The 11,349-nt window shown below is 32.9% G+C and overlaps 2 protein-coding genes across 5 annotated transcripts in view; both read right to left on the bottom strand.

The window, feature by feature from the left end:
* Positions 1 to 2,477, bottom strand: part of sergef (secretion regulating guanine nucleotide exchange factor) — a 17,712-nt gene extending 15,235 nt beyond the window's left edge. For all 3 annotated transcript variants that reach the window (XM_052544265.1, XM_052544264.1, XM_052544263.1), the window contains exons 1-7: positions 2,334 to 2,477; positions 2,030 to 2,165; positions 1,694 to 1,849; positions 1,483 to 1,580; positions 1,339 to 1,399; positions 303 to 416; positions 78 to 140 (exon numbers count right to left, since the gene is read on the bottom strand). In XM_052544265.1, coding sequence (XP_052400225.1) covers positions 78 to 140; positions 303 to 416; positions 1,339 to 1,399; positions 1,483 to 1,580; positions 1,694 to 1,849; positions 2,030 to 2,165; positions 2,334 to 2,408 — 703 coding nt within the window. In that variant the 5' untranslated portion in view covers positions 2,409 to 2,477. The remainder of the gene's footprint in view (positions 1 to 77; positions 141 to 302; positions 417 to 1,338; positions 1,400 to 1,482; positions 1,581 to 1,693; positions 1,850 to 2,029; positions 2,166 to 2,333) is intronic.
* Positions 2,478 to 3,234: 757 nt separating this feature from the next.
* Positions 3,235 to 9,023, bottom strand: LOC127947262 (tryptophan 5-hydroxylase 1-like). 2 transcript variants are annotated; one of them, XM_052544261.1, is made up of 11 exons: positions 8,872 to 9,023; positions 6,985 to 7,122; positions 6,699 to 6,882; positions 6,481 to 6,581; positions 6,330 to 6,397; positions 6,037 to 6,233; positions 5,812 to 5,947; positions 4,769 to 4,895; positions 4,570 to 4,665; positions 4,347 to 4,480; positions 3,235 to 4,198 (listed from the first exon to the last, which is right to left on the bottom strand). In XM_052544261.1, the coding sequence occupies exons 1-11, from the start codon at positions 8,965 to 8,967 to the stop codon at positions 4,024 to 4,026; spliced, it is 1,452 nt and encodes a 483-aa protein (XP_052400221.1). In that variant the 5' UTR covers positions 8,968 to 9,023; the 3' UTR covers positions 3,235 to 4,023. The 2 variants fall into 2 exon arrangements, with proteins under 2 accessions (XP_052400221.1, XP_052400222.1); XM_052544262.1 differs by lacking the exon at positions 8,872 to 9,023 and adding an exon at positions 8,250 to 8,370.
* Between the last annotated feature and the right edge of the window lie 2,326 nt (positions 9,024 to 11,349).

Here is an 11,349-nt window from a genome sequence, read left to right on the forward strand (position 1 = left end):
CAAATGCTTCAGTGAAACTCCAAGATCCTTACCAATCAAGAGGTAGAAGACAAAATCAGTTTGAAAAGTACTTTCACCTGTCAAACAAATGCAGTGGGTGGAGCCTGCAACAACCTTCTGTGAGGTCACGTGATCAAACCCTGCCGATGAGAAGTGCTATAAATAACTACTGAATTAAACGCATTTCTCATTTAACAGATATTAATAATGTAAACCAATAAAGAGTACTTGTTTTTATAATATTACATGTATCTTAAAGTGAGGGTTATTTAGGTTTGAGAACAACTGTGTGTGAGTGTTACCCGGGACAATGCAAGGCTCCTTAGAGGACAGATGTGCAGGAACAGGTTGGGGATTTAACATTCTCTTAGCGTGACTCGACAGGCCAGTTCCCCATTGATAAACACAACCTGATGCTTTACACACACACATGCATACAGAATCACACATTATTTCACATTCAGTTAAACTATTACAAATACATTACATCATGTTGACCTCTTTTACAACTATATCTTTAATGTTTAAAACCAATATACCTATATAATATATAAGACACACAATTTAATGTGTGTTTAGGTACCGTAATGATATTTAAATCATAATAAAAATATGAAATGATAGCAATATAAAATAATTTAATTATACTTGATATAAAACCTAGATTTATTTTCAATATTTAAAAAAAAAAAAAATCACACACACACATGTGTATATATATATATATATATATATATATATATATATATATATATATATATATATATATATATATATTGTATTGTGTGTGCATATATATTTTGTATTGTATATATTTAATTAAATTGCATATTCATATGTAATATGTGTACATGTTATTAAATGTTATTAAAATATTCAATTGCAATTTTAAAATAAAATAAATATAGATATATATATTTGATATGTGTTTGCAACATCTAAACAATAACACTGAAATTCATTTAATATCCAATTATAATAATAAATAATATTAATGTCATATTCTTATTATAATTATACTTTCTATAAAAAATCTAAAATTAAACTGTTAAATGAAAAATTATGTCTTATATTCAATTTAAAATCTTTATTTTTAATATTTAAAACAAATATACGTCTATTTAAATATTGTGATATTGAAATTATTATTATTTTAATAATTACATTATACTATTAAATATGAAAGTTAATATACGTATGTGATATAAAAATCTATATTTACTCTCAGTATTTTATAAACATCCTAATAATTAGAAAAATATCATGTTAATTATAAAATGTAACCAAAAACAAATATGATACATTCTGATGTTTATTTTATTTCTTTATATTTCATACCTGTACTTGCTAATGTGTGTCTAAGCCCTGCAGCCACACTGGTTACCGGCTCTTTCAGGGTCTGCAATCAGAAAAAGCATAATATTATTTCATACTAACACTTAGAACTATAATGCAAGAGTCTCATTTATTTTCAGTTCTCACTTTCACATGTAAAAGTTCTGCTGAGTGTGTTATTCTTGGCGAGACGCCCAACTGTCCAAACGCATTGGAGCCGCACGCCCAGACCTGGCCGTTGTCACCTGATAGACACAGATCAGATATCAATGAGAGGACGTAAACTCTTAACAAGACCTCTCAAAAATAACTGATGTCACACAGTGTCCAGAATATGAATCTGATGACCATCACTCACCAGTGAGGATAACAGAGAAGTCCCAACCACAGGACACCTGCTGAACTCTTTTACCACCAGGCAGAGGGCAGAGTTGAAAGGTTATGACCTCTGTAGTGTGACTGAGTCCTAACTGACCTTTGTGGTTCTGTCCACACATCAGCAGGTCACCTGATTCTGGGTGGAGAAATGTTGTTGTAATACTTGAACTTGTCCACTAGAGAGCACTGTTTCACAAGTAAAAGGTCAACAATTGCAAAAAAAGTTTCAGGATTATTTCACATATCCCATCGACGTGTTCTTTCAGAGTGTTTTCATTAATATCTGTTATTTCAGCAGTGTTATAGGTCATCTTACCTGTGATGAGAGCCGAGTGTCCACCTCCTCCGGTCATGCAGCGGATCTTCTCTGCCTGCAGTCCGACATCTGCGCGCCGCGGCTCGGCTTGATCTTCCGTGTGTCCCTGTCCGAGCTGCGCGTGACTGTTGGCTCCCTGTGAAGCGAAATCTTTGCTTAGTGAGCGTTGTTTTGTGTAATTATTTCAGTTTGCTTATCTTCATTTATATTTGGACAAGTGTGAATCTCGCGTATTAAAAGATTGGACACTATCATTTCTGGCAAGCGTGTACATTCTGCACAATGTAACGTAAATAATACTTACCCACGTGTACAGTACACATTTTGACAGCTGAGCTCCTTCCATCAGATTTAGGCGCAAATTGATGACATCGCGCATGACATCATGTATACGTCACTGGTTTACCAGGTTTAGGAAATATTAGTGGGAAGAGTGGCAGTAAAATGCATAAAGATTTAAATCCCTAAGTAGGCGGGGCTTAGCAGTCAGGTTTAATTTTTTATAATATTTATTTAAATTCTATATATTGATTATATAATTCGAATTTTGATATAAAATGACATTTTAATAACCACAACCACAAATGTTATATACATATACCTGTTAAGACAAATAACTAAATATTACGGCATTTAAATTATAATAATTGTAGTAATTAAATTATAATTATTCAATATTTAAAACAAATGATAATATTAAAATATATTTATTATATCATTATTTTTATATTAAATTAAATCATTTCAAAATTGAATAACTATATTAAACATACAATTAGATGTATTTGATATAAAAACAAAATTTATTGTCAGAATTTAATACAAATATTAAACGACGGTATTCGACGGTATTCAAAGCCAAGGAACGAATACCAACGGAGTGGTCACGTGGTGTTAGTTTTTTTTCTCAGCGCTGGTCAGGATAAACCAATCACAGCCGTTTGTGTTAAAAAAATTAATAGATTCTTCTGGAGATGCATTTAATTTGTCTATCAGGTATCTATCCTTGGATTCATAGAATTACAGGATTAAATATTTTACTTTCATACACATATGTGTCCGTTAGGATATATGTCAAATAATGTATTGAAAATGGAATAAGACTCAATAGAGATTTAGGATTTTGAGCCGACAAGCGCCCCTCCAGACCGTAACTGTTTGTAGACATTAGAAGAAGAAAAGAAGAAACAAAACACTAGAGAGCATTTACAGTAGAAAAACAATTATATATTTTATTATAAGCATACAAACTCTATTATAATAATCTCTAGCAATACATTTCTCTACAGCTTAAACTTTAACTGATAAGCATATTTCGTTCAGATTTTATCTAGACTCTAAGCATTCAATAATTTGTAAAAATAGGCTATTCTTCCGTATCCAATGGAAAATTTACATGCATTTTAATAAATACAGATTATTCCAGGTCCTACTCCATCTAGACATCCGTTTTAAATAAAGAAACAGTAAAACATAGCATACATTGTTGGTAGGTATATACTAAATATTTCAGACTCACAAAGGTACAAAACTCTCTGTTTATGTACTAAAACATCTATCAGACAGTATCTCTGAACAAATAAACATAAGGTGCGAATTTGAAACAAATTACATAAATGCAAACTGAAATGGCTAACATACTAGCAGACATCAACTTTGCACAACAGACTAATTGTCACATGCGTAGCCTGATTTTCACCAAAAACATTCACCTTGCATAAAAACCACCTTATCAAGTAGAAATCTTACATAAAATACAAGAACTCAAGCATTTAGCACAGCTGTTGTTGAACAGTGTATTTAATCTAACAAGAATCAAACTGATTATATAAACATACACAAGGATTTGACTTGGTTTGGTGGGTACATACAACATGACATATATATATATTGATGCCATACACGATTTGGAGAGTGAAGTACTGTGACAAAACAGGTGCACTGGTGATAAAGTACTTTGATGATTTGTTGAAAATTTTTTTTTTTTTTGCTTTTCAGACTCCTAACTGTTTGTTTAGCCTGTTTAGTGCATCTCCAATGATGTCCAGCTCGTGTCTTAGTTCTTCAACCATGTTGTTGATGCTGGTTGTGTCCTTCAGAACGTCTACGCTCTGTGTGTATGGGTTGTAGCGCACTGAGAATGGCCTCTTGATGGTCTTTGCAAACTCCCTAAACATTAAATTCAGATTTAAATGAAAATTATAATGTTAAATACTCAGTTAATATATGCTGTAAAAAATGATTTGCATTTTGTATAAATTGTATTAGCATTTAATTCACTGTAAAAATTCTGTAATATTTTCTATTGCCTACTCACCTCATTTTGACTTTCGCTTCCTCAAAGGTGTCTGAAATAAAGTAGACATCCTGAAAGGTGGTGATGATGCACTCCTGTTTGCATGTCACATTGGGGTCAAAGGGCAAGATCCTGGCATTTCCTGACAGTGCATGCTGGAAGAAAAGGAAATAGATCATCTCTATTTATAAGGTGAAACACATGCATTATGCATCATGTAGAAAATGCTTTTGTGGTTCATTACCTTCAGCTCACTGATAGAGGACAGCAGACCGGCCCCATAAGCTCTCAGTTTCCCTTCCTGCTTACAGAGGCCAAACTCCACAGTGAAGAAATAACACTGAAACATAATATGGAATTGTTAATAATTATGTATTTGTAATATATTAACATCAAAACACCTCTCACCAAAAGGTCAAATATCAAGGCCTGTCATTACTTACAGTGGCGAGTTTCTGTACAGAGTCATCCGATGCTCCCAGTGACGAGAGACCAATCTCCTGACTGAACTGAGCAAAGCTGGGCTCGGCCAAGAGAGGGACGTGTCCAAGCAGCTCATGACATGTGTCTCTAAAACAGACAGACGTGTTCACATGACCACCTGCTTAGAGTAACAGTTCCTCTTACAGTACAGATCTTTAATTATTGCTAACAAAGATAAAGTCTGTCGCATATCTACTGTAAAAATAATTGTAATTAAGGTGAAATTATATATATATATATAAATGTGTGTGTGTGTGTGTATAAGTTACAAATAAATAAATAAACATATATATATATATATATATATATATATATATATATATATATATATATATATATATATATGTGTGTGTGTATATGTGTGTGTGTATGTGTATATATATATATATATATATATATATATATATATATATATATACATACACATATATATTTATTGATTAATACATTATATAATACAATTATTTTATAATTGATATAAAAATAGATAAACAAATAGATAATAATATATTTCTATTTGTGTGAGATTATTATTTAAAGATGTTTATAACTCATTTTAATCTAAAACCTTTTTTAACTTTATTTATTTGATTATTCTGAAAAATAAAAGCATTTAATCTGAAAAACATTTTCTATAGACATAACTGCTAAATACGTCATATATGTAATATGCCAAATATATAATATGCAAATATATATATACAAATATATATATATATATTAAATAAATTACATTTATAATAAATAATGGATAGATACAAAATTGATAATTATAATTCTTTTGATATTTGTTGTGTATTATATATAAAAATACAAAATAGAACAAATATTGTGTATATTACTTATATTAATATGATTTATTTTACACAAATTTAATATAATATATTTACAAATATTTATATAACGTGTATATGTATATATATATACCTTTCTTTTTGTGAAAATTTATAAGAGTGACAGACATTCCTGAAGTTGGCTAATATTTGATTGTTTCTGTACTCACGGCTCAGGTGTGTAGAGGGGGTCTGAGCTGTGTCGGACATACTGAGTGCAGTGAAACACACGGAAGGCCAGACCTGCCAGGAAGTCTCGTGGGGAGAGATACCCAGCCACAGGCCTGATGGTGAAGCCGGTGCGCTCTGAAACAGTTAATAAAACAATGTTATAGAGAAGGGTTATAAATCCTGAACAAACCAACATTTGATGAACTGACGTCCCTTTCTCTCACCTTTGAGGAAGCGCGAGACATCCTCCAGCTGTGGGATGTTGTCCTCGCGGATATCACAGTGTTTGATGAGCAAGGGCAGATTTTTCAGGTACTCGCGGCAGGCATGTGAGGGGTAGAGTTTATTCAGCTCCCTGAACACCACTCCCCATGTTTTCACCTCCTCCTCTGTAAACTCTATACGGGGAATAGGATCTCCACTGATGGACAAGACAAAGCTTAATTAGACTTAAACCTTAGTATCTTATATCAAATGTATATTACTTTTATGTTAAAGTATGTTTCCTAAAACTTACTGTTTGTAGCTCATAGCCAAGTCTGCAAAATACTTTCTCCTTTTGCGATAGACGTTGTCCTTGAATCCCTATTGTCACAGAAACAGGACAGTATAAGCAGCATGATGACATCATACTGATGAGGTAATCAAGATTAAATGTTGCCACTTACTGGATGATCCGCATCCAAGTCAGATCCATACATCAGCACACGGTTCGCACATTTATCCAGATCTGAAATCTTCTTCGGGAACCACGGCACGTTCTCCATCTCTGCAGGAAAAACCCCAACAGTCAAATATGGAGTATTTGTAGAGTAATTTAAAAAAAGTCACATATTATAATATTCTTATGTTATGTTTATAATAACATCTGATAATATTTATGTACCGCTTTCTTCAGGCAGACGGTTGTCAGGTGCGTCCATCTCGAGCACGTTCACGTGTTTCCTCAGCAGCTGAATGATCTCGTGCAGTTGCTCGCGGTTGCTGTCGCAGTCTACGAAGATCTCGAACTCTGAGTTGCGCCGTTTGGATTTTCTGGACTCGATGTGGACGAGGTTGACGTGGTTTTCCTGTTGATTTATATATGATAATTAATTTTCTCCTTTTTAAATTCGAATAATGGAATATTTATATGTGCAAGAAAACCAAAATGAAATCAATTTGCCCTTCACCTGGAAAAGTTTTAGTGCCTTGACAAGGCCACCGACTTCATTCTTCAAAGAGAACACAAGAGCAGCCCGGCCCCTCTCTGTAGACGCGGTTTTGTTGTCTTTATTCTCCTCGATCTTTGGAAAGGCAGATTTGTTCATCTGTAAAACACAGGCACAGAACATAAATACATGTCAGACTGATTTGGAGACCTGAATTTATGGATTATTTTCTTCATTTATTTCTTTACATGACTTGATGCGTGTACTATCAACGACACCAGCACTCTTGAAATCCAGCCCTAAGTCATGTGCTCATGGTTTGTCAATCAGATCATGTGGATTAAAGAGTGTGGTAAACAACACTTAAGGCCACACATACAACTTTCTTTTTATTCACTGGAACTTTAAAATCATTTTATAAGACAACATTCTTTATGATATATATATATATATATATATATATATATATATATATATATTAGATAAATGTATTAAAAACAAATAAATATGCATTATAGTTTTTATTTTTTTTTTTATTACAGCCATACTATCATAATTTATAGGCCTTGCATGTTTTTACTTGATAACTTATTTCTGCTCATCTTTATGAATTTCAATTCTATTTGAAGAGAAATTCAAAATGGTCAAAAACTGCAGTTAACTTCACTGCAGGGTGCCATAATCTTAAACTACAACAAACTCCAGTTGCGAACAGGTCATCCGATTAAAGGTGCTGGTTCCTGCGTCAGTTCAGAACCGCGGACAGCGACACTCATCATGACCTGCTTAACATAAGCGCCAGCAGAGGGACGCTCCACGAGCCCTGTCCCAAGGTTGCAGACGTGGGATTAGGTTCAAGAAATCACACCGATAATTATGATCAATGATATAAAAAAATTATATATAATGTATGTGAACTACATGCATCATATGCATTTGAAAAATGTTTAAATATATATATTTAATTTAATTTAATTGCTTTTGCATCCTTCAAAATATACTGAGAGAAAGACCATCAGCTTCTTCACCAGTAACTCGTTCAAAAATGCCAAAAGATCTTACAAAATTTTTAAATAATCTTTAAACAATAATTAGCGTGAAATAGTATTAAACAAATAAATAATAAATTGATTAATTATAATATAATGTATAATCTTTAAATTAAGCATTGCTTTTTACTTAATATCAAGCCATTTAGAAATTATTAATTCATAATTAATTTAAATTAATTAATTACAAAATAGTAGCTTTAACTGACTCTCAAACAAGGCTTGTCGTCTACTGACCATGTTTCTTTTATCGCGCATGTGGGACAGGAATCGTCCCTGTCCTCGTCTTCCCGACAGCAGGATTCCCGACAGCATTAGTGAACTGACCGTGGCAAGGTTCAGAGTACTGCGATTCACTGTCTCGGTTTAACATAGACGGGCTGGTGTCTGTCGTCTTAAAACAATCTCATTTGGAGAGCGAGGAAGCCTATTATTAGCGCACTCTTGTTTTAATCTAACACTGGGATTAGGCTGCAATTAATCATTCTTCCACGCACATCTCTGTTAAGTGTACTTAATTTGATGCATCTTTAGATTTGGCGCGAGGAGGATTGGAACATAACGGTGTCAAGCATGGATGTGTTACGCTTAAAACTGAATGGAGAGCTTTTATGTGCACCACTGCATCTGTCAACTTCAGTTTCCTCTACATTTGACATTTGAGAGATCTCTTCTTCCTGGAAATCTGGCATCATAAACCTTATAAAATCGTTTTTTTTTAAATGTATTATTATTATTATTCATTTTTTTTAATGTGACTCCACCTGTTGAAAACTTCATAATCATAAAATGTATGCAAAATGACAGAATTTGTTAAAAAAAGTGTTGTTTTTTAAAATGCTGGAGAAAAAGCACTTACCTCATTGTTAAGTTGCTTCTCTTCCAATGTCAGACCAATGTTCATGGAGTCAAAAGATCTTCCTCTGCGCGGTCCCTCGCTTTTAGTTGAGTACATGCTGATGTTTCTTATTATTAAACTGGGTTTGTCAGTCTTTTATCAGTATGTGCTACAGTTGTTGTAGTACAGTGAGACTGTGCGCTTTGCTATTTATGAGGTCCTGAAGAGGGGGAGGAGGGGTGGCGAGTTAATCTTCCTCCTGACAGCAAATGGAAAATGAGCAGCTTCTCACGTCATGGGGATATTATGAGGGACATACCTTTTCATATTCTCTTTGACATTCTGCACAAAAAAAGATCTGTGTGTGAGGAGAGCCATGTCACTGGCAGGAGTTAGGAACAATCACGTCCACCGGACACCAAAAAGTCTTTCCTGAAATCTCTCGTATCTGTCTGCACATGACAAACTAAATATTAGTTTTGGGAAATAATTTTAATAATAACATTAAACTATTAAATAAATATCCTAAAAATGGGAATTATTATAGTTTTAAAATATACAACAGTAAACATGCATTTTCTGAGTCACCATGATAAAATAATTACAATTTTCTGGTTTTATTTAGAAAGAACATTGTAAGGAAATTAACAATAGTAATTTTATGTACAAATAAAACTAAACAATTTGTGTCTCTTTTCATGGTGTTATGTACATTATTGTTCAACTAATTTAATTCTGTTAAGCGTTGCACTATAAATTTGATATTGTTCATTTAAACAAAAAAAAAAAAACATACATAGAACACATTACAGCATTAAGTTAAAACGTCATTTTATATATACAAATATTTATTCAATATTAAAGAAGACATTCCATTCAAAAATGTTTTAATGAAGTCTCTTATACTCACCAAGACTGCATTTATTTGGTCAGAAATAAAGTAAAAACAATAATATTACAAAATTTTATTATAACTTAAAATAACTTTTTTTCTATTTTAATCTACTTTTAAATGCTATGTATTCCTGTGATGCAAAGCTGAATTCTTCAGTGTCATTAGATCCTCCAGAAATCATTTTGATACGCTGATATGCCGCTCAAGAAACATTTCTTATTATTATCAATATTGAAAAGTTATGCTGGTTAATATTTTTGTGGAAACAGGATTTTCAGGATTCTTTCAAGAATATTTTTATATTGATGTTGTTGGGCTTTTTTGCAACGATGTAAATGTATTTACTTGCACTTTATTAATTTAATGCATCCTTGCCAAATAAATCACAATTGAAATGCAGTGCTGAAAAGCCAATTAAATAACTTAGCCTTCTTTCTCTTTTACTATATTGCAAGCAATTAAACAGTTACAAAGAGTGTAAATACAGCGGGGCCTAGGACTGACGTTGGTTAAAGAAGCATGTGACCCCACTTATGATTATATGGGTCAAGTATATTCCAGACTTAACGTGGAGAAAGTGTTGATATCTTTGTTTTTTAAGAGGATTTACTCTGATTCCATGAATGAGTCTTAAAGGTGTGCGTCTGAAGTCAGTCCCAGCACTCCACTTAAGTAGAGTAGAGTACGGTCCACCCATCAAACTTAATGAAATCTGCTGGCCTAAAACACCTCAATCTAATGCTTCAATGGTGCCCCCCTGCACAGAGAGATCATCCTCTTGAGGGCTTTTACTGTAATTTAACCATGAACCCTAAATGCGGGACAAGGCTCACGTGATACTGAAGTGGGAAGAAGAGAAGGAAAACATCCTGAAGGCCAAGATCACCTTAAAACCAGTTTATCTGTGTGTGGGACTGAGTACTTTTTTCTAGGAACCAGAATGACTTTGAGGTCTAAATTTCCCACCCTTCCTTTTGGGGTTTGGGTCACATGTCACTGACATATCAGGTGGACTGACGGATAAGGTTCCCATGACAGGACCACACACTTTACACAAGCCTGAGATAGAAGCAGTGGTGAGCAACTTCTGAATTTAAGGAGGCTTGGAAAACCTGAATGAAGGAGCTTGATTCATATACCAACTCTTTGTAATTCTGACTTTTCTGAATTGTACTATAAAAACTATTTATCATGTTGCCTAAAAAATGTTAATCTAAATTAACAGGATACGACAAATATTGACTGATGAAATACAGAAAATCTTTACATTTTGACATGTACAAGTGTAAACATTAATGAATTCAGTATTGTAAGAAAATCAACGTTGTTAGTCTAAGGGTGTGTTCAAAAAAGAAATAGCGTTGGTTTCTGCAACAAATGTGGGCAACAGGATATTACATATGTTACACAACAGGATATGATGTCATGAACTATGGCTCCTGTTTTTAATCAATTGTAATTAATAATAATCATAATAATAACAAAAATATGCCAGTAAAGAAAATAATTAAAAACAATTAAATTCAAATATTTTTGTAAACAAATCATAAATTAATTGTACTTTTTATATGTAATTAATTATACAGTATATGTGTGTGTGTGTG

The sequence above is a fragment of the Carassius gibelio genome, chromosome A25, assembly GCF_023724105.1.
Source record: "Carassius gibelio isolate Cgi1373 ecotype wild population from Czech Republic chromosome A25, carGib1.2-hapl.c, whole genome shotgun sequence".
NCBI classification, from domain to species: domain Eukaryota; kingdom Metazoa; phylum Chordata; class Actinopteri; order Cypriniformes; family Cyprinidae; genus Carassius; species Carassius gibelio.